The following is a 24,894-nucleotide window of genomic DNA, read 5'->3' on the forward strand; positions in this document are numbered from 1 at the left end:
TAAAAAAATCCTGTTAAACACACACGAGCGCACGCGAACGTCACAAATCTCTTTTGCCTGCCACTCCTCCCTTCAACATCAAAGCGCATTAAACATAAAAATGCTAACTCGGAAGTAGGCATAATATTATTATTTTTTGTTGTCCTTTAATTAAAATGAATATTTTAACATGAAATTTATATTCTAATGAATCATCCGGCCGGGATTATTATATATATATTAACGGACTTGTGAAAGCAAAGGCGTTATAAACGAGTAACCCCATTTAAAGGACACCTCGTTTCGGCAACAACGAAAGGAATCATATTATTATATCTCTTAAACATCATGTGACATGAGACACGATGAATAAAAAAAATGTCTTTATATGCTCAATGAAATACTAAATAGTATGGATTCTTATAACATTGCAATTTGCCGTAGACCAATTAAGCAAAAATAGTCCTATTATAAAAACTCAAAATATTTATTATATCACTGAATAAAGTCAAATTAAAGTTAAGTAACCTATTCTATAATGTTTCTGTAGAGACGTCTTTACAAATTGTTTGGCAGCACAATAACTGATATTCTGTACAAATAAACAAAAAGCACAGTGAAATGAAAAAAATAAAATGCAATAGTGTTAAAACTTCTCACTACTTGATTTATTTTACTGAAAGAGCTTACAATCTTTTGCCACTATACCTGCTATATTAGGTAAGAACTATAATTGTTATCGCTAATATTTCTTATTATTTTTTCTTTTCTCGTATAATATAAAAACCTACGGCGGTACCTATACCAATTTTGGAACACTGTAACGCTCCTACGTGCGTTTGATTTATGACTCTGCTTATTGCGAATGTCAACCACAATATGATACGGTGGCTTATAATAAAACCTAGTTTCGCGACCGATAATTTTTTTCCTATACCGATCGGATTAAGTCCACAACATTAGGTTTCAATAAACATGTCCACCGGCCATTTGACCTTTTGATGCACACCAGTCTATAGTTTATTATTTATATTTCACCGACGCGACGTCTCGTTGCTCTCGTTTTAAGACTTTTCCGCAAACAGAAAAATATAAGAAGTGTGGGTGTATAAAAAACAACAGGGAAATTTTTTTTCTGCGTTTCGTTCTACCGTCTTCTTGATTGGCGTTTTGTTTTTTAACGATTTCACCAGGAGGAATCAAATGAGACGTCACTACCAGATACCACTCGAGAATACATCTGGGAACTAGATTTACTATGTTTGTTTCGCTCTGTTATTTTGTTCAGTTAAAAAAAGAATAAAAAGTACGTATCATTTACGTAATTGAGTACACGGATAAAATATCTAAAATTATATTACTCTGTTACACCTAAATTCATGTGTTGTGAGATCTCAGATTTGATTATCATATTATAGACTCGAACAAAAGTATATGAGATAATTTTTTGACGTTCACATAATTCCTGTTTTAACATTAGCGCTGTTCAAATTAAAATTAACTGAATTAGATACACTTTTGAAACCACAACTAAAGATAATTGTATGTGTACAGAATATAATTTTAGTGTCTTGAGTAAAGGTAAATTTAACAAACGAGTTAAGATTGTAATTTTATAATTATTGTTGCAACTATAGTTCATGAATATGATTAGCAACAACAGAGATATAGCAAGTGTCACATGTCCATTTCGCACTAAAAAAATGCATTCGACGAATTAACTGAGTATTTATGACAACAAATGTCAACAACAGCATTCACATTGCATAATCTCCCTATTACCGTTTATATTTATGTATACACTATGGATGATGGATACAAAATGTATACACACAAATAATGACCACAATAATTATTTTTCTGACACTTTTGAGATCGGATAAAATAAAAAATAACCAACAACTCTCGAAAACAAAGAGACGAGATGATAATGTACAATATGTACAATAACTACAAAAACCCAAGCAAGAAGCTTATTGGGGATCGGATGGAAAATTTGAAATATTTTAAGCGCTTCGTTTCGATATTACACTGGCTAATAAACATTATTATATTACATGTTTGAACGGTTATAAGCGGAATGGTTTTTGCATTTATTTTATACGTGCATATTTACTATTCTATATTAATATATTGTACAGATTATATAATTTTCGCAAAACCCTTACAGCTACTACGAATATTAAATATAACCTCCTCGCGGATACTTAGAACCGATTAATATACTGTAGAATTTGATATTATAAAGACACGCTCTTAACTGTAGTACATTCTTTCTCAGAGCTGTGTTTTGCTTATCCCCCCATCATCGTATAAGCATATATTTTATACATAGATACTGCTGTGTATGGGTCCTAAACTATTTATTAGGTATGGTACTGTCAATATTTTACAGATAGAATTATAACATGGGTTAACCATTGGCGGTAAATTAATTATACAACAGAAAAAGTCATAATTATAATATTATATTACATTGCAAAGCTGTAACGAAGTATTTACCTTCGAGTACACCCATGTAATTATTTTGCATAAACTTAGCGCCCTAAAAAAATGTTTTCGGGTCCAATCATACATTGTTTATGCATCTACAGTTTTGTGTGTAAAATATTAAATTTGTTTTGAACGCTGATCTATATGCTACAATATGATATACAACAACAGTTTATTCAATATTAAACGGTAATGGGTTTATCCGTGAATATATAATAACCTGAATGACACACGGAGGCGGGGCGATGAAAAAATAGCTTGTATACGACGAGAAGCAATTGGGTTTAAAGTTTTCGGTTAGACGCGTCGATCAAACGCTAAAGTTTTCTTCGACTGACTCGCTGAAAGGGTGGGAAATGATATATAAGTGTTTAAGTCTTGCGGGTCGTAGAGGGTAAGCGCAGTTCGGCGGTCTCTGGACTACCTACTGTATATTATATACATGTACTCGCCCTTTACCGTCAACATTATTCAAAGTCGTAAGCCGACTTCGGCTTCGGAAACGGCAAAACCATTAATGAATAAAGTGTCATAACTTGAGTCTCATCCGCCGTTCGTGATAAATAAACCGACAATATTCTTTGCTGTGGTTGAATCGTTTACTTGTCACCGACAGATAAACACTAGCATCTGTGGGTCTCCTTATATCCATTCTTTTTCGCCCGTACTTATTTCCCGGTATTATTTAGCTTTACTTATTTTTTTTTGCCGAGAAAAAAAAATACCCTTTAAAACAATACCGAAGTTCGTTTTTGTCGAGAATCTGATCGGTATGCCGCGTTTAGCCTTCAATTCTACCACGACACCGCAATACATCTCCATTAACGAGAAGCGACCCACAGTACCAAATTGTTATCTAGTAGGAGTCTAAAACAACTTGCAGCACATAATTGACAGATCTATTTAGAATGTAAAATGGTGAAAATCAGGGTTTTGACTTTTACTTTATCTTTATCAAAAACTGCGGTTGTATATTGTTGATTGTACAGTGTACTCTATGTTGCTAAAGTACTATAATAATGTTAGAGTTATTTTAAAACCATAAACGGTAGTTATTGTAATAATTAATAATAATCTAATTGTCAATATTAAACGCTCTAGTCCATCTTAAATTTAAATTACGTCCTTTATTTGACACAATGACGTATACTAATTTATTTTTACCTAGTTACTGTACAAATTCATTGAGTGAGACGTGTCTCATAATTAAAATTAGAGAGAGTTGTAGTCCTTCTTGGATTTCCTAATAAAACAAAAACTAATAATAATCATGCGCAATCGAGTTTAAAGTAGTCTAGAATTTAAATATATGAAAAAAAATACTGTTTTGACTAATGAATAGTTAATATCGTTTAGTCCATGATGTAACAGATAGTACATTATATATAATGTTATAATCTACATCAATTAAACAGCTCGTAAGTATTAACTATGGATGATTCATATTTTAATGATTTCCTGAGACTTAAATAGTCACATATATCATAAATTGAAAAGTTAACCATTTCGTTCGATATTTGTAAATACATTTCAATAATTCGTGTTGATAACTTTGTATGATAGATAGGTTTATAGATTACAGTTTCAGAATTTAGACCATATCTACTCTGTATCCTAACAATTATTTTGTAGGGACCAATTCGAATTATGTACCTTAACATTTTTAAGCAAGCTGACACTTTAAACAAATAGTTTTTTTTAACTTATTTTCAATCAAACGAAGTCTGACCTAAGATATTCGGTCGATTCTGTCCTCAACTGGTTTACACCTTTTGTCTGAAACTTAAATCAAGGGTACATTACAGGATGTTCATATGAGACACCGTTACACAGATAGATAGTGCGACCGGAAGCGTGTACACTTCATTGCGTAAACGGACCAGCTATTTTCAGGGTTATGCCGAAAACATACAAATGCACATGTGCTCATGGGCTACAATGTGTAAAATATTTTAGTAGTGGCCATCCAATGTAATCGGTGTGGAAAACATGCGCAAACGCTTGCATTATGTCGTGTAAAACGAACCCGACAAGATGTTACAAAGTCGTGGGCACCGTTCGTGTTGTTGTTTAACCTAATGCCGGGCTTATCATTAATAACGAGCGGATGTCAGTAACAGACCGTAATTATTGTACGCGGCGTGGCAACGAGCAATGGGTGTGTGCTTCAAATATGCTGGTGGCGTGCGAAGTACAGCGATAGGTATACGCATAGTATATATGTGCGCACGAGTTTAAGTTTGCAAAAGAAAACAAGCGGCGCATCTTTTTTTAAACGGCGCCCGCCCCTAAGAGTAGTGAACAAAAAACAAACACTCATTTGCACAATAATCGATATTATTGTTTCATTTGATTATCATATCAGGTATAACCATTGAACCGAAACAGATAAAAATCGTCAAATTGCAGGTCAGTGAATTTATAGTTCAGAGCAAAGAGACTGCGGGAGACGGAATAAAACCTTTAACTTTTAACCTATTAAGTGCAGGTTTCAATAGCTTTCACACGTCACAATATAATACATAACGGACATCTCTCCTATAAAACTATAAACTCACCACAGGCTAATCGTTATCAGCTGTTTAGTACAGGGTGCGGCGAAACAGACAGTGCAGTTTTGAAAGGCTATAAAGAAAAAACTACGCAACTTATAGAAATTAGATTTATTTAATTTTCTTCAGTACATCATGCCGTTTTATGTATCAAGTTTTAAAAATGACACCAGAAAGATGATGGCCGCCAGCAGCGATGCATTGATGAAGGCGATTTCTGAAGTTTTCGGCCGCATTTTGACACATTTCGACTGGTGTAGCGCCAATTTCCTCCCGAATTCGCTCTTTGAGATCTTCCAAGGTGTGAGGCCGATGTTTAAAAACCTTTTCCTTCGGATAGCCCCACAAGAAAAAATCACAAATGCTCAAATCCGGTGAGCGCGCGGTCCACCTCACATCACCCCTCAGAGGTTAAAGTGCAGCCGAAAAGCTCGCTGAGTTGCGACGAAAGAACGACCATTTTCAAAAAACGTACGGACGGCGAAGCCCCGATGTCACCAGACCAAACCATGGTAATGACTGATAACGGCATGACCTGCCCGACGAAATGAGACCATCAGAATCACACTATCCCCAACACACGGGAAATACCAAACTTTCAAAACTGCACTGTTTGATTTGCCGCACCCTGTATAATAATATTAAAATATTATGCTACTAATTTCAGTGATGGTTATGTACAATTTTTGTTAGGGCGTTTAATAACCATAACTACAATAATATACGCCATCCATGTTTCCTTATAACTTATAAGCAGAGTTGGGCATTATTCGAATATTTTTTCTATTCGAATAATTATTATAAAAATAAAAAAATGTCGAATCGAGTTTTTTGAATATTTTATTTTTCTTAGGCTAATAATTAAAAAAATAACGAATACAATTTTATTTGAATGGGCTAAACAATTATTTTTTTTTTGGATTTTTTTAAGCACATTCATAAATCAAAATATTTTCAAAAGCTTATAAATAATGAATTTCATTTAAAATGTTTTTAAAAAAAACTATAGGAACCTCATCATATAACCTAACCTAACAACAGCTATACGGACGAATGTAAGAATTATCTTCAAAAGGAATAAAATAATGATAAATGCTCTGCTTTTTGGTAACTATACAGGTACCTACAGCATGTTATTATACTCTAATAACAACCTATTGCCGGAAACATTTTTTTTCTCGCGCTTTCCTTTTTACAATGTAGATACGTGGCAAATGGGTAGCTGATAAAATGCGTTATTTATAATGAATATACGGGCGTGCTTTAATTAATTAACTACCCCCGTGTTCAGCGTTGTAATGAAAAGCCTCTCGTCCAAAGTTAAGTAATTAACAAAACGTGTCCTGGCTCATTAGTCAAACAAACCTGACAACTGTAAATTCACACGGTGTTTTTAAACGTATGAATTAGTTCCAAAAATACATTTATCCGATTTTGTATGTTTATAAAAATACAAAAAACCGAACGAAAGGTGTATTCTAAAACACTGTAGCTTAGAACACTATTATAATACAGTAGATGCTTATTATTTTTTTATGGGTAGCTGTAAATGTTTACTACGTGGTAAATTGTTTTAATTACATTTTTTGTGAAATAAAAAATTATATTGTTTACTTATTTTATATTTATTTTTTCTTGTACACAAATTATGAAATGCCGCACTACAACAGAATTTTACTGTTTGATTTATGCGAAACAATCTCAAAATAAGCGTATTTTTTTCTCTAAGATGTAATAAACTCATAAATATATTATATTTATTACAGGATATCAACAAATAAACGTTGAAAACAATTTAAGTTTAGTATTAAAAAAAAGTAGATTAATTGATTTGAACATTTTATATTTAAATTTAAAATCTTTAACGCAGTAAATGAATTATTATTTCCGATGATGTATTGAAATCGATAAAAATAATTATAATTTTAACTCGTCATTTAAAAATAAATTATTTTTACTTAATTCCTTCTAATTGAATTATGATTGAAAAGTTCTAATTTTTTACTATATGCAATGTTGAACGTTAAGCGTTTGTAATCTATCAAAATTAGTAAAAATATAATAGTTAAAAAAAAACAACCGAATTTAAATATTTTTAAACATTTTAATCAACAACAAATTTGGAGAAACATATTAACCATAATGAGTACAAAATTATTGTCTTTTTGGGAACTATAATATTTAACGATATATTATATTCTTTACTTAATAAAAATAATAATTATTATGAACGTATAGTATATGGGATGATTCCTTATAAACTATACACTATTTTCTATATTAATTGTATGTATTGTACTAATATTACATTCCGTGCTATGTTAGTCTATGGCTATATACATTTTAAATGTTTACCATGCGCGAATCGAATTGAAAAAAAATAAAGACGGAACAACACGGGGTTTTAATCTAAAGGCCGTTTATGTAATATGGGGTGTATGCAAAAATAACAATAAATCTAACAATAATAATAAATCTTCTAAACGGGTCAGAGAAAAATGGGTGATAAACAGCTTGTAGAAACTTTGAACGGTCGTGAATAGATTTTTGCACCCTTCGCGTGCATGTGAACACCTTGTAGCCAAAAACCCAACGGTGGTGCAGAGATAAGGAACTTCCGAGTAACGCAAATACACAAGTGAACACATAGTCGACGTTGCTTATCGCCACAAACTTAACTAGAAAATTTAACGTTGTCGTGTGTGACCGTGCCCGCATTTATTATGCACACAATCCGTAACAATGTACATCACAAAACCACCGCTATAGAATTAACATGACCCCGTTCAGCTGTTCACTGTTGTATTTATCCGCCTCTTTTACCATAAGGATTCAACAGCGTGGAGTGCTGTAAACGTAAAAAAAAGAAGCCAGCTAAGGGGGGTCGATGTTTAATGAGGTCGGAGTATGACATTTTTTTTATAAGATATCCGATCTGTAGACTTGGTACATAAAGAATTCGATCAGGGGGTTAAAAATATCGTGGAACCACACACACACAAATAATTAGATCAAAAACTCATCACTGCAAGACTGTTTTTGCAAAACTTTAACAGCTCAAGTTTATGTCTATGCCCTATAGAAAAGTATTGTCACTGACAAATATCCAATTATATTCACTAAAACTTTTGTGTGAGATACAATAGTATAATCATACATGCAGCTGATATATTAATGATTTAATAAAAAAAAGGAAAAATTATGAAACGATTGGGGTAGTATAAAATGCTGGTGACTGGTAAATATGTATTTGTGTGAGTGGGTTATATTGTAGTGCACGTGCGGTTTTATAAAGAAAGATTGAGTGCACATTTCGCCTGAAGGACTCGACAGTTGGCACAAACATGAAATGACCATTAAACTAAGTGATACCGTCGCGTTGTACAGATTGTCTCTGCTTAGAAAACAGTCGTCGAAATTTTTTTTATAAAAAAACTGTTAAATCAAATTTCAGGGAAAATTGTACGTTATATTAACTTGTTCGAACATGTACACAATTGTAGATGATAAAATAATGAGTATAAAAAATACTTAAGAAGAATTAACGAGTTTCGAGTTTTCATACACAACTGATAAACTAATATAAAAAACTAAATTATGATAAACGAAAACCTGGTATACTGGCTTTATGGTAATGCAAAAGAACAGTTTCCATTTTAAAATACTAAAACAAGCGTTTAAGTTTGACCAATATCAACTTGTGTATATACGGGGGTAAGAGGTTTAAAAGTAAAAAAAAAAAACTAGTATGCAGGACTTATTGTAATAGCAATAAGTCAATGACGATAAAGTTCAGGGTTCGCGGTAACGTTGACGAACGTGTAAGGAAATCCCAAGAGTGCAGCAATATACATGTTTTTCAACTAAGCAAATCCAAATCGTGAGTAAAATCGGTAAAAACGATAATAAAAATACTGTAGCATAAAATAATTTGGCCCGATGTCAAAATGAACAAAACTACCTTCGAGCAACGTACTTCCGGGGCACTTTTTTGTCTTCTAGCAAGTACATAATACATATACATATATATGTAGATTCAAAGGGTGGAGTCGCAACGACTTTAAAAACTTTCAATCGTTTCTGTCATGCACAACGCCGAACTGTTTAAATTCTCACGAGCGCGCACGCCGCACCGTACCGGGTTTTCTTATTTCGCTCCTTCTCGTTCCCCGTACTTCCTTCGGGCTGGCGTAAACTATGCAGGGAAGACGGGCATTAATACGATGTGGGGGGGGGGGAAGGGGGAGAAATGATAACTCTCTTTTGTATCGCCCTTTTCGACGGCCGCTTCCCGCGTGGATGGAAATTAAATTTCGTCCAATTTATCCGTCAACGATGTGGCTAAAGGCTGAGAAGGTTATTTACAGAGAACGCACTTACACCACCGGCCGAGTAGGTAACGTTTAAAAAAAACCGACCAAGTGCGGCGATGTGCCATGCTGACTGGCGGTGGCTGTGGCGGCGGCGATGGTCGAAAAACAGCGCGTGAAAAGCAGTAAAAAAAGAATTATGATTTTATTATACCGTCGTTGCTCGTGTATATCCACCCTCGGCAAAGTGTGTCTGTACTACACACAGTGCTATTCGCCTCTATACAATATGCATGAAATTGCAGGTTTACCGAAATGCCGTAGTCGGTTCTTTTCGCGCGATCGCACTTCTCATCGTACACAACAACACGATTGCTAATAGAAAAACTACACATAAGGGAAACGTACCTATCCAACAATAAAAAAAAAGGTGCGAACAAATGAATAATAAAACGGTTTGGCGTTTTCGAAAAGCGATGCTGTTGAATTATCATACGCTCGCATGTTTCATTTAATAAGCGTACAGAATTGACGTTCAAAGTTCATAAGTCAGCCGATAGCAAGTGAAATTTGATCAGTTCCATTATTCGAGTAAATGTCATAAGTTAGAAAAAGTAAACAAACAATACAAATATTATGCATTTTCTTAAAATACTAGATAAAAAAAAAATTGTTACGCATTCATATGCTTAACATTGGATATTCCTCACAATATTTTTAAAAATAATTATTAATTATTAAATATAATTGTTAATTATTTTTAAAAAGGTGTAGTCAATTTTATATCCTATTGAAAATTATCTCACCCCTGCGTTGTTAAATTACGCAGTAATACACGATTTTGGAACAAGATTCAAATTGCCTACATTAATTTTGTTCGCTAAATCCAAATCTGATCTCAGCATTTTTCTAGGAGGTCTAGTTATATTCAAATCGCGTTCTAGTAATTAAATTAACATCGAATTTTGTGGTATTTACAGCGTATTTTGGAATTTTTAATAATTTTTCTAATATTTAAATATTTAAATTATAATATTTTCTAATATTTTAAAAAGGTTTTCATCCTATTTTCTTTGTAGAACTTAGAACTGGTGTTCAGAAAGAATGTTGCAATTTATATAGTTTTTTATCATAAAAGAAAATCAGAAAATTTTGATCTTTTTTTTTTAATTGTTTATAATTTTAGAGACGATTAAAATCAAATTAACTTATTAGAGAAATGCTAATGTAAGATTCGGGTTTAGCAAAAAAAATCCTATAAAATGTATTATTATGGGCTTTGTTACAAAAACAAGGTAAAGTGTTGTATATATTGCCATTAGTAAGTATGATCTAGTAGGTACAACCTAGCTACGACACTGAATATTGATTCAAAATAAAATAAAATATGTTAACCCGGTATTGGTTTTTTTTTGGCTTCTCTAGAATTATCTAAGCGTTAAAATTAAGCAGTTATATTATTATAATATGTCAATAATTAGTGTCAACCCATTGAAATAATAAGATATCAGCAAATTCTTATTTACAAATTATGTATCTATTTATAGAATAATTTTAATATTATATTTTATAAAAAAAAATAGTTGGTCTATTGAATGTGGGCCAACATAGGAAGCGCTAATTAAGATATAATAATATAATTTGCATTTATTGCCAAATCTTATTAAATTTCGAGTAATAATAATTAAAAACTGATCAATGAGCACTAAAAATTTTAATTAAACCATGATTGTTGAAATAAAGGAATTGAATATTTGCATTACTACTTGAAAAATACTGTTTTATAATAATATAATCAGTTTGAAGTTTGAACTTAAAATTATTGGAATATTAATACTTATCACTTTGTCTCGAAAAATGTATAAAAACAAATAATTATTGTATTTGAATATTATATTTACTGGTTTATAGTTGGTGAATCACTGTTTATTGTTAAAAGCAGATTAACAGTGAAATAATTATAGAATTATTTTATTATCATTATTCATTTACCTCGGCATCTTGACCTTTAACATTGAATAAATAATAACTATTACTTATATGTTTATTGTTCACTATGCAAATATTAAGCGAAATAAAAATAATAATAATACAAACAAATAAACGTTAAGCATGCTAATACTCATACTAATACTTAAGTGCGTGTATACATCTAAAGTAAAAACTTACCAAGAGTCTGTCCCAAAACTGTACGAGCGTCTTCGCCAACACATGCACTCCGAGCATCAAAGGGATTAGTGAACTGAACAAATGCGAATCCTTTGTGCATCGATATACCTGTGACATATTTTACCGAGAAATTCGTTAATGATGTTATAATAAAATCGCTTGACTTAAACCTTTGATATATTTAAACGTTTAATCATTTTTGGATCGCTAAACTGTACGTAGCGGGTAGCTGTTCTTTGTAGCTATACTTTGTAGTGCAAAATCATAATAAACATACACCGAACTTGGTATATATTTTAATGATGATTACGTTATTCGCTTAAAGGATGTCATATCCTTTACTTAAATGTTTATAGGAGGTGGATAAAGGAATATTTGTAAATCTAAATTTAACAATAAAACTAGTGTAGTTGTATACTTGTATATTTTTATACTAGAAACAGCAATGAGGAGTTATTGCGAGTTAATTTTTTTATACTACTATCATAGCGATTTTCAACGGTTTTCACCGTTTTTCGCATTTATTTTTTTAAAACTCTAATAAGTAATTAAATAAGTATTTTAAAGGAATTAAAAGCTCTGACACTAGGATATTAGAGGCTTAAAATATATTATTTTCTATATTTTTCCAAAGTATTACAATTTTTACATCTAAAATTACGGTTGTATGGCGTCCTCTTAATAATAATAAATATTGGGGAACAGTTTATACTGATATTACTTAGAAGCTATACCATTAAACGTATAAACATATTTGCAATAATTATTTATAGATGATAATAGATGTATTTAATACTTGATAAATTGAAAAAAATGGACCGAAGTCATGAATATAAAACCTTGAGTATGAGTCCTTATTATGAAATTTAGTTAGATGTTATAGGTAGGTACAGTTGAAAAAACGTATTTATATATAAATAATATGCTTGTGATTTTCAAGAAAACATTAACCCATTCCTACCAAATATGACGTATTCAAATTTTTATGTAAAATATATATAAACGCAGCTAATGGTTTATTTTTACGAAACTCATGTTACAAAATAAAAAAGTTACATTAATTTATTTATTCTACAACATATGTAGGTAGGTACATAGTATAAGGGTTTGTTAAAAGGTATAATGTCCAGAGAAAAAGAACTGACACAAGCAGAAAACAGTCCATAGAGCTTATAGGGTCTATAAAAACACAAAACATTGGTTTATGTGTACGCATGAAACAAGGGGTAAAAAATAATACCAAAGACTTCTAAAGAATATCAAGTCAGTTTTGACAAAAAAAAAAACCCAGAACTTTTGATAATACTGCTGTTTTTATATATATTATACTCTCCTTTGCTGTCATCAACAGGCACGATACAGTTTATATAATGGTGTTCTATATTTGCTTTTACTTTAAAATCTTTTGCCAGTCATAGGTGTATGTATTCAGTTTTTCTTCAATAAAAATTGATATGTATAGGTGCTAAAAAAAAACAATAATAACACTTCAAAAGTTTATTTTGATTCTATTTGAATCGTGAAATTAATTTTTTTGTTTAGGCTATAAAGTTGTTTGGCAATTTAATATAATTAAGTAAACCTAGAAGTAGTTTTATAATCATCTAATAACAACACTGGTGTTTTGATAATTGAATAATAATGATATTGAATATTGATAATCCAAGTAAATAATATTCCAGCAGTCAGAAATGGCCTAACTAAAAGTATAATTTAGAATGTTAACTAAACATACTTATTTAAGCAATTATTTTTAAGTTTTTTTCTACTCATCTAAACTAAAATAATTATTAATGGACATTCATTTGATTTTTAACGTTTGGTAATAGTTTTTGAAATATGATCTAATTTATACACATTCGTCATTTACCTATTACGTTTTAAAGTACTACTAAAGATGAATACATTTGTTCGTAAAAATGTAAAGTCTTTGTACTCTTTAAATGCATCCACAATGAGGTAGGTAATATATTATGAGTTAAAACGTTTCAATTAAAATGTTCTCAAATAATTATTTTTTTAATATTGTCTATCTTCTTATCTGGAAAGTGTATAATTTTAAATTTAAATTTAATTATTAATATATTTAACAGTTTCAATCGATGTGTAAGGGGTCTTGGCAATTTGGGAAGTGATACTGGCGCAGAAGGTGGTGGTGGAGGATCAAGCAGCGATACAGGAGGTGTCATGGATAAACGTGAGGCCGGTCTCGAGGGAGAATATTTCAATAAGGAGGTTATTTTTAATTTACAAAATCAAAACATTCTGAAAATAACTAAGAGCGCATATTGATTTTTTTCCAGCAAAGAGACCAGTTAAATAAGTTAAAACAAGAAATTGATTTTCAGAAACAAAAGATAGAAAAACACATTGAAGAAATGAATAAAGCTAAAGCAAAATTATTAGACAAATAAAATTAATTGTTTTATTAACAGCATTAAATACTGTTAATATATGAAAAATATAATATCTTCAAATAAAAATCACATGAATAACATTTCAATTACTAAGTAAAATTATGAATCTTCTTTTGTTATACAAGTGATACAACTCGTCTGTAGTTTTTAATAAAGCGATGAACACGTGAAATATTGAAAACTATATGTTTAACCATTACACAAAATCAATGAAACTATCAACTAAGAAATTTAATTTTAATCTACCTATATTACAAAATTGGAAAGCTGAGAAATGTTATATTATGAATTTATAGACAGGCAGAGTCAGTCGCGAATGCGTCAGAGGTCTTGGAGCTTGGAAATTTAACAAAATACACAGTTGAGATAGATACCTACAGCCCTCAGTAAAATTAAATTTCACATTTACTATTATATTTTAATATTATATTATTTTCATTAAAACAGTAATATTCCTATCCATATATATAAAAAAAAAATTACTTATTTGTTATTCATTTTACTTAATAAGAAATCATAAAAAAAATTGATCATTTTCTCCGCTACACGAAAAAACGTTGAATAATGGATATGTTTTTGGTTATTTCCTTGATGTAGTTACCTGCCTTAATAAATGTTTTGTAATCAATGACTCCGAAATCCCCATTCAAAGCTGTAAGTATTGATATGAGATATTGAGATAGTTTTAATTTATAACTCTAGAATAACCGGTCGAAAAAAATACAAAAAGTTTAGACTCACGGACGGGGATTGAACCGTGGACAGGTCGCGCTAAACTCATCAGACTAGGTCGACGCGTCTCATTTCTTGACACAAAAACGTGTCGCAAATATTTTCGGTTGTATATCAAGTTCAAAAACATGCATGTTAGAAAAAAAGAACATAAATACAACTTGTATTTATGTACTTACAACTGACGCGGTGCCTAGAAATGAGAATCGACGTCTTACTTACATACGGTGCCCAAAGCGCGGGTTTTAAGTACATTCGTAATCACTAAGATAGATAACAATATATTGTTATCTATCTCAGTGCTCGTAATTTGTGTTAATCAAACGAATCTTATCAATAACAGCAGGAGACCTGTCAGTTATCACTTATCAATAAACCGAGTTCTTCATAATAAAAACACCTATTATTATTATTATTATTGTTAATGAATATTTATTAGTTAAAAATACCAAATAGTGCTTCAGGACGGATTAATATGTATTTCATTTGTATGTAAATAACATTATATATTTAGTAAAAATAATTGTTTTTATAGAAAATCTACCAGAATTATGAAGGTAAGAATCATAATATAATATGATTTCTATTGTTTTTAAATATTAAACTTTGTTTAGTTCAACATTGGTTCCACTATGCTTTACCGTCGTAATGATATTTAGATTCTTATATTGCATTATATTTATAGCAGTTAGTATTGTTTTACGCCTCAAATGTTGTATACATTATCTATTCATAAATTTAGATTATAATATATGCAACTGCTTTTGTGTTTCTTTGTTTGATTTAAGTTTAATATGTATATTATAATATATGTTTGATTTTGTGATGTGTCGTACGGCTACCCGTAATACTGTGTTTGTCATTATAAATGGTTGTTTCTCTCTGATTATGTAAACAAAAAATATAAGTATTTTAAAAGAATTACATTATAATGTTATAACTTAATTACTATTAATTTACCTAGTAATATACTGAAAAATATTAGTTTGTATTAGGAATAATTCAAATAAAACTGCCTCAAAAGTATTAAAAATAATCATTTGTTTTAGCTATAACATTTCTAATGATTGAAACAATATGCAATATATTATTATGTATAATATTTTACCTTTATAATGATTATCATATTATTCTTAAAAAAAAGTTGCTGTACAATAAATGCATGAAAACATAATATTATTATAGTTGGGTAAAAATATTATATGTATGTAATACTCATAGTACACTAATAATAATAGTTCTATCGGTTAAATCAATAATATAATGCATTTTTAAGTGATAACAACTACACTTTTTTACTTAAAATCGGTACTTTAATGTGAAATACAACTGTCTAAATATTATCCTTAATAATCTATTACTAGACATAAAATAATGGGAATAAACTTATAGTACTAATTTATGCTTCTACTATGTCTCAACCCAATTTTTTTATTATTGTTTCCTTAAATATAATACATATATTTTAATATTGTTAAATTTTGCTTTTGCAATTTATCATTTAAAAGAAATAAAAATTCTATGTCTGTAGCGTAGTGGTATAAAGTGTCAAAATTGGGACTAGAGGTATTGGGTTCGATTTCCGTGTACTATGAAACATATCTAGATCGTCTCTAATAAACATGAGCTGTGCTTACTCGATGAAATGTTGGCAATATACTCAATTAAATATTTATCCATAAGTAAGGGCGCTTGATTTGGTACTTATACATATAGGTAATCATTTAAACAAATAATAGTACTTCACGTCATTTTGATTACATATAAAAGACCATTGAAAATTATATTTGTTTTTAAAATTGATATGAAACCAATCGGACATACTATTGAGTTCATTAGTACTTATTATTCTTACAAATTTATGTTTAATTATTATATACATACACTGTATCACTTTTTTAATGTTGACTTTTTTTTAATGAATTTAGTTTAAAGGGTGTTTTGTTAATTAGCTAAGTGTTTAAATTACTTAAAAATTAAAATTACATGATCATTTGTTAATTTTAATAATTCATACTAATAAAAAATCCAGCACAGTGAAGCTTATTGGGTTTGGGGAGATTACAGGCCTGCTAGAATTTTTATTAATGATGCACATACCTAAGGTGATGTACCTACCTAATAAAATAATAATAAAAACCCTTAACCATAAATTACCTACCTAATCACCATCCAATTAATGCTTTGATGTGAATCTGGTAGATTGTATGTGAAAGATGGTAGAAGTACAAATATTGATAAAAACGTTGTAAAAGTTATAAAATTCTTGAAATTATATTTTAAGTATTAAGGTAGATACGATTAATGTCTCTCTATGATAATTTGTTTTAGTTGTTACCCGTATATCATAACTAACAATATAACCTGTTGACTGCTGATTTATTCACACATAGCAACCTAGAATTTTACCACGGTTAATGTTTAAAATTCCGCATTTTTTTGGTTCTTCATAAATAAAAAAAAAGTTTGACTACATATTTTTAAAAATAGTCATAAATGATATAGCCATTTTAGATCCACCATCTATCTAATTTTTAGACCTTATTATATTCTTGTTCTATCCTATTAAACCTAATAAAACCCATATTTTTGAGTAAAAACCCACTATTGTTTCTTTTAATTAGGTTGTTTAGAAACATTTTTATAGTGTTATATATTCTAACTGCAAATTTAGACGCATTTTTGGATGCACATTTAATATTTTAAAATTAATTGCTATCGAATTCTTTGACAAGTAATACAAATTATGAAAATCTCACCGACGATCATGTTCAATTATATAATATGAGTTTTTAGTTTAAAATACAAGTCGTGCAATCGTTGTTGTTGCGTGCTTAAGACACATATTTTAAATATGCAAAACGCGGTTTGTGCAGTGACTGTTCTGGTTTTGACATATATCATCTTGATTTTTGGCGATGTACTTTTCTGACGGTTTTTGTATAAAAAACAAGATATAATTGTTATTTCACTCAGAAATTTAAACTGAAAAAACATGTTATGTCTTTTTTGTATTCTAAGATTAACCATTGTATTATAGTATTAAATTTTTAATCTATTACGCCAAAGCTCATCATCGATTTGATTTGTTGTTTTTGTTTTTTTTACTTGGAAATCTAAATAATACCCAGTAAATTTAATTAATTGCTCTGTATAAAAAGTATCGTGAGAAGTTAGATAATAATATTAGATTATCTATTTTGAAGATCAATAAAATGTATTATATTTTGTTTGCAATGGCACAAATGTTATTTATATTATGTTATTCACAATTTATAGCTTTTACGGAACACGTAAGGGGTAGATGTTATACTAATTAAACAAATCTAAAAAATTCATAATAAAATTGTCTGGAAACAATTTTTTGGTTAAAATTCGTGTTTAGGTTTTATTTTTTTTAAATAAACATTTTAATGATTTACTAAGAGGAATGAAATTATATTTTATAATTTGTTCGCAAATTTATAAACAACAAAAAAGTAGTAAACAAATAAAATCCGATCATGTGTAGTTCTTTCTAAACTACTAATAATTAATAAATATATGTAACCACTAATCACTTTTCATTAGTAATATTTGTAAACAGTAGGTATTAATTACTGAAAACTAACTTTATTAAGTTTTAAACGATCTTTTGTAAACTAATACATTAATCAAATAATTTCGTTGTATTTCAGCTTTAATGCGGAGCTGAGAGGGTATTGTTTCTTCAATTATATATTTTTATTTATTTATTTTTTAGTGTCTGAACACAAGATATTTTTAAACCTCTAAACTGATTTATTTGTTTAGCAACTGTACAGATCAGAAATCATACCTGAAAGTTACTTTGTTGGGCCAAAAATTTGTTATTCACCCCTTCCCCTTTCAAAATTGAGAAAACCAACCAAAAAATTAACATTTTTCCAATTTAAGATTACGGCGCTCTATAAACTTTTAAAATAGTCCAATTAGATCCAAAGTTGTATGGAATATTCTTTAGATTTAGTTCTATCGATAAATGTTGACTAGCCAAAAAAATATAATTTATTCTTTCCTCTAAATGGGGTGGACATTTTTTGTAAAGTTTTAGGATTTAAGATTTAAAAATTAGACTGAAGGTAGATCTAGAGTGCAGCTATAACATAAACAATTTTCTCAAAAATCCGTAGTCAAACTATTTTTATTATTAAATAAAAAAAAATAGAAAAATTAAACTAACAGTAGTAAATTTTTAAGTTGCTACGTGTGAGTGAATCAACAGGTATCTGTAACATATTTTCATTATATTGTTGATTATGATTTATGGATATTAACGGCAATAAATTATTATAGACAGACGGTCGACCCTAATCGTATCCACCCTAGTACTAAAAATACAAATTTAAGCACATTAGAGCCATTGCGGTAATACTTTTATCGATATTTGTATTTCAGATTCGTACCGAAGCGTTTTTGTCTTGACCCCACTGTACTGCATTTTTTTAAAATCAAACCGTTAGGTATTAATGTAGTATCATTTTTTTTCTAGTACCATTTGGCATTACTAGCGAGACGTGGTATGAAAATTCCTCTAGTTAGGTTTGCGTCCAGTTCGACTCCAAACTTTGATTGGGAAGATGCTTTGAACTTGGACAGTAGTCTGACGTCGGAAGAGAAGCAACTAAAAAATGCATTTCGAGATTTCTGTCAAAAATCATTATTGCCCCGAGTACTCGATTCGAATCGCAATGCTGTTTATGAGAAGGAAGTTTTAAAAGATTTGGCTGCCATGGGTGCGCTGGGTTGCACTATTGGAGCCTATGGCTGTGCCGATGTGTCTCAGGTCGGATACGGACTCATTGCTAGAGAAGTCGAGCGAGTCGATAGCGCTTACAGGTTTGTGTTCATCTGAACAATATCATGACCAACGTGTATCATTATAATTTTACATTCAATCGTTATAGATCGGCCTTAAGTGTTCAATCGTCCTTAGTTATGCACGCGATCAATGCGTATGGTACGAGTGAGCAAAAAGAGCAGTATCTCCCGCGTTTAGCTACCGCCGAATTGGTGGGAAGTTTTGGACTTACAGAACCAAACGCTGGTAGTGATCCGGGATCAATGGAGACCAGAGCAAAGTCTAAGCCAGAATCTAAGTCTTATGTACTCAACGGCACTAAGACGTGGATCACAAACGCCCCGGTTGCAGACATCTTTGTAATATGGGCCAAATGTGACGACAAGCGCATTAGAGGGTTTATAGTGGAAAGAAATATGCCAGGACTTTCCACCGCCGCGATACCCGGGAAAATGTCGCTAAGAGCTTCCAGTACCGGTTCGGTGTTCATGGACAACTGTGTCGTCCCTGAAAACAATCTTTTGTCCGGAGTCGAAGGTCTAGCAGGTATTATTATATAGTTATATTAGACGTGAATTCTTTGATGGTTACGTATTATGCTGTATAACATGAAACAATTGGGGACGGTTTACGTGTAAGATAGTAAAAAAAAATTAATTCAAATATTAATTATTTTACAGATAATAAATCTGATCACAGCCGTGTAGTTTGATTTTTTGTGTTTCTTCTATAAAAAAACGCACGACTAAAGACTTGAATTTAAGTAGTAATATTTTTTTTCATTTTTGGCCTTATGAAGTACCTATCGAATACACGATTTCTGATCTGTAGACCTACTACACGAATAAATCGATACGGTGGTTAAACAAATATCGGGTGTCCATACACACAGCAAAAAATATATAAATTCATTATTTTTAAACCAATATCTTCTCAACTCCAAAAATTCGATAGGTTTTGTTTTTATGAACTCTGCTACGAACATTCTTCGACCATATTAACACATGGTAGAAAGCGTCTTTGTGGTTATGAAATTGATGTGGTCGAGCGAATATATCATGCTTTTAAAGTATTGTCTCGGTGGCTCTATATTGGATAATGTAGTTTAGCTTTTATTAACCCATCACTTTATGATCAATAGGACCTTTTGGCTGTCTAAACCACGCCCGATACGGAATCGCGTGGGGTGCTCTCGGTGCTGCCGAAGCGTGTCTATCGATTGCCCGATCGTATTGTTTGGACCGCAAGCAGTTTGGCAAACCTTTGGCCGGCACGCAACTGGTACAAAAAAAGCTATGCGACATGCTTACAGAAATATCCATCGGGCTGACGGCCTGTCTGCAAGTCGGTCGACTGAAAGACAAAGGTCTGGCCACCCCGGAGATGGTGTCGTTGATCAAGAGGAACTCGACGGGCAAAGCTTTGGAAATCGCTAGGCTGGCCAGGGACACGTTGGGTGGCAACGGCATATCGGACGAGTACCACGTGATCAGACATCTGGTCAACTTGGAAACGGTCAACACTTACGAAGGAACGCACGATATTCACGCGCTCATTTTGGGTAGAGCCATCACGGGACTACAAGCGTTCAAGTGATTGCGCCGAGTACAACAAATTATGTAAACCAAGAAAATGATCGAATTTGTTTTTTATCGTACTATACCGATTATTTCCAAACCACATTTTTGTTATTGTTTACCTATTAACATATTGTTATTTTTAATATTATTCTATGTGTGCATGTAAAAATAAATGTTATACGAAAATTTAACATTTTACACGGCGCGGCGTTTACCCCGTGTATCCTTTTACGTTTGGCCGCGTGCCGTGACGATATTATGACGTGTTTAAATCCTAATAATCTTGCTTGAGGGTGAAAAAGGGAGGGGATTAGGAGTATACGTGACTGCTGTAATTTTGTGCGTGGAAGAGTAATATTTTTTACAGTCGCTGACAACTCACGATAGTCATATTAATAATTCCCCCGATGCCAAACTACGGTACCATGGCGTGTCCGTAAAGTAAGTAATAAGTATACAAGAACACACGAGAGACAGGTTTTCGTTATTCTACCTTTTGCCGGGCAACGCCGAGTGTAAGATAATAAGTTTTGTCGATCCATACATTCTAAATGAGCGGCTCCGATGAAGTCCGCGTTATTGGAATTTCGGACGAACGAATACATGAATTTCGGGGCCACGGTTTTAGCCACGCTTAGAAATGCTGTTAAATTAGTCTTTTGACAGCAACACGGTTATTCTAGCATTTGCCCCGTCATTTTTAAATCGCTAATAAAAAATACATTACACTCCGAAGAGTTTACTTTGAGTTCATAATCAAATATATTAGATATAAAAATAACCTTTAAAAATGACACACATTTTATTTTGTTTACTCGACGATCTGAACAAAATAACTCGAGTACCTAATAGTGGTAACAAATTTTAGGTAGGGATAGGAATTTTCAAAATCCAGATAAAACTTAAAAAAACTGGCGATTGTAAAATCCACCAAATTGCAGGTAATAGCGACTACGGTCAGATAAGAAATATGTTAAATCACCGCCAACAAAATTGTACCTGTAAATATATATGTAAACTCCACCGGTACGTATTTATTATGTAAGCTTTTTTATTGTCATACTATTCTAAATATAACAATAATATTAAATTAATTAATTAAGTTATACAATTTTACCCAGTTGGTGAACTCAAAAATATGGTTTAACACAAGACTATAAGACAAGAGCCGAAGTCGGTAATTGGCTTAAAATTTGTTTTGGATTAGTAATTTTAGACCCAGAAGATGTTTCCGATTTTTTCGCATTAAAATAAAATAAAACTGAGAGTAAATATGTCACGAAATTTACCGACTATTTACTTGTCACCTATAAATCGAAAGAAGCATTATTTATTTCGAATTCATATTGGCCGTAGCCCGTATGTAGTGCCGCCTTAAATAAAACTACAAACTCCTACGAGTTACCATTTAAACCAATTTTAATCATTTAGTAATACACATTCGAACATTCACTTTTTTTGGTTTTACATTAAATTAAATTAACGAACCCAAGAAATTTAGAAATTTAATATTAAAATCACGCCATCTATAGTTCAATAGAATTTTCCCTTTCTTTAAAAACAAAGAAATTAAAAGCAGTTTGTTAAGACTTCATATAAACATTACCGAAAGTAAATCATGTATATTTAAAATGTTAATAAAAATAACTTCACAGCAAAAAAATGTATTAACCGTTAAGTAGTAACAAAAAAAATGTTTTGGAAGACAATTTGAACCGTCTCCTTTTTAATACAATTTGAATTCGTCTTCTGGATAATGCTAAATGGACAATGGTTTAAGTACATAATATTATTATTGACACAATTAACTGGTTGAGTTGACATATTTTTTTGCAGGTAATTTTAGCTCACCGTCGGAATTTACATTTTTCTGGCATATAATTTAACTCAGTGGTGAAATTCACATACAAATGGGTTTTCATTTTTTAAGTCTTGAAAATTCCAATATTAAAAACGGGTTAAATAGAAATATAGTACGGTAAATGTATTTAAAAACGAAGAAATTGACTTAATATTATATTTTCTTATTCAGTTTTAACTTTTTAATTTTTTTTTCTTTCAAATATTTTTAATACAGATACATATCTACGATTTTATTCTAAAATGAATTTTAATAAGACCCTTAGGCTCCCTCCACTAGTACCTATAAGGTTATTTTTGTTTCGCGTTGAATTGATTATTCTTACCTATAGGAAAATCATACACATAATGTAACATATTAACATAAACCCTAGTTATATACATAATCGGTCGACTTAGTTTTTCCAACTTCAGTTAGATTAATATGCGTTAGATATAAATATAGCAACAATTAAATTTTCTCAAAAATCTGAGCTATTCTTCGAATATTATACTTACCTTATTATTCTTTATTTGTTGTTTAAAAATTTTTGATTACAAAATATTTGACATCGAAGCTCAACTATGCTTTTTTATGTCATCGCGTGCCCGAGTTCTTTTTTTCAGTGTGCAAGATAACCTTTCTTAGCTTTAGCGTGTTTAAAACTACTTTGGAACGACAATAATGAAATGAAAAATGCCGAACTTTTATTAACCACCTGTCACAAGTTTTTAAAAACCGTTCAAGTTGGAATCTAGTAAATGTATATTTCTTTGAGTTTGTACTATTCGGTTTTGTGTAAACATCTTTTATGAAAATAAGACAGGTCTCCACTCTTGTGCGTTTTGATTTTATCGTAAACGAGGAAATTAAAAGTTTGGAGAAACTTTGAAAAAAACTGAACTGTATTTGCGGAATATTAATGTGCACATATAATAACGAAAAAGTTGTTTAAAATGGTTTTATTCCAATTTACCATACGGTTAAATGAATCAATTTTTACTCTCGTGTCGTTTTGTAATTATTGTTATACCTCTTTTGTTGGATGACTTTTCGAGGGCAAACGCCGACAACCGTTTACAAAATAAAAACAAACAGCAAATCTGTTAAACCGACGACGCACTCGTTTGTCGAGGAGGTATAAACATTATATGATTTTCATTATTATTATTATTATTATCATACACGGACACGATAAATCGAGTGTGCTGATGGGACTGGGGATGGATGGAGACGACACGCACTAGAGGGCGGCAAGCGATATGTGTGCTTTGGGGGGAACATTATCTTGTGTGCCGCTATTTATGCGTACAATAGTTTGTTGTCGGCAGAACGTTTATCGGCGTTTTACCATTGTCCGCTGCCCGCTGGCCATCATCAGAACGCGCTATTGCCGTCCAGTGTATAGTTTTAATTTAACGCCATTCATTGTTTTACCCGCGCCGTACTACTACTGCTACTGCCGACACTCAGGGCCGCCCATACTTGTCGTCAAAGAGCTATTGCACTGTTGTAAATTATTGTTCCGATATTAAAAACGGATTTATCCGTCCCTCCACCCCCCGGTTGCCGGCAACGCATACTTAAACGCGTTATTAAATGTTTGTATTATTTACAGGAAATTCCCAGACTGCAATGTATATAGTGCGCGTCGTTCATTTGGCGATCCCAAAATGATGAACACTTAATAATAAAAAAAAAAAAAATCGCATAATACGTATATTCAAAACAAAATATACTCGAAAGGTTGCTGTATGGGTTGTAAAGGTCATCGGACTTTACGCTTCACCGAGGGTAAGCGTTATTATTTGAAATGCTCGTCATTTTCACTCTAATGCATATTTCAATACAATTATTGAACAACAATGGTATTTAGCCTTTAGGTATTTTTTAGGTCTTGATTTCAGACTTCGAGTTTAAAAACTACTTCTAAAAAGAGCAAAGGAAAATAATTAATAGTATTTTCTTGATTTTCTTCATTGTGCATCAATATTATTATGTAT

The 24,894-nt window shown here is 31.2% G+C and overlaps 2 protein-coding genes across 4 annotated transcripts in view; one reads left to right on the top strand and one right to left on the bottom strand.

The window, feature by feature from the left end:
• The window catches only part of LOC126838274 (putative uncharacterized protein DDB_G0267716), a 67,860-nt gene that overhangs the window by 16,985 nt on the left and 25,981 nt on the right, over positions 1-24,894 (bottom strand). The window contains exons 1-3 of one of the 3 annotated variants that reach the window (XM_050572575.1): positions 14,662-14,818; positions 14,522-14,572; positions 11,504-11,611 (exon numbers count right to left, since the gene is read on the bottom strand). In XM_050572575.1, coding sequence (XP_050428532.1) covers positions 11,504-11,611; positions 14,522-14,572; positions 14,662-14,782 — 280 coding nt within the window. In that variant the 5' untranslated portion in view covers positions 14,783-14,818. The other 2 variants (XM_050572577.1, XM_050572576.1) reach the window with 2 other exon arrangements.
• LOC126838273 (glutaryl-CoA dehydrogenase, mitochondrial) lies at positions 15,032-21,237 on the top strand. The gene is made up of 4 exons (XM_050572574.1): positions 15,032-15,209; positions 19,163-19,509; positions 19,578-20,017; positions 20,613-21,237. Exons 1-4 carry the CDS (start codon positions 15,204-15,206, stop codon positions 21,065-21,067), a joined length of 1,248 nt encoding a protein of 415 aa, XP_050428531.1. The 5' UTR covers positions 15,032-15,203; the 3' UTR covers positions 21,068-21,237.

The sequence above is a fragment of the Adelges cooleyi genome, unplaced genomic scaffold, assembly GCF_023614345.1.
Source record: "Adelges cooleyi isolate 19-005CV unplaced genomic scaffold, UGA_ACOO_1.1 ACOO_flye_CR_arks_rails_tigmint_CR_PRNA_30, whole genome shotgun sequence".
Lineage (NCBI taxonomy): Eukaryota > Metazoa > Arthropoda > Insecta > Hemiptera > Adelgidae > Adelges > Adelges cooleyi.

Bases quoted from the DNA above. Each gene is read 5' to 3' on its own strand.
- LOC126838273 (XM_050572574.1), top strand. The intron at 19,510-19,577 runs GTTTGTGTTCAT...CAATCGTTATAG, and splicing joins CGAGTCGATAGCGCTTACAG to ATCGGCCTTAAGTGTTCAAT. The intron at 20,018-20,612 runs GTATTATTATAT...TATGATCAATAG, and splicing joins CGGAGTCGAAGGTCTAGCAG to GACCTTTTGGCTGTCTAAAC.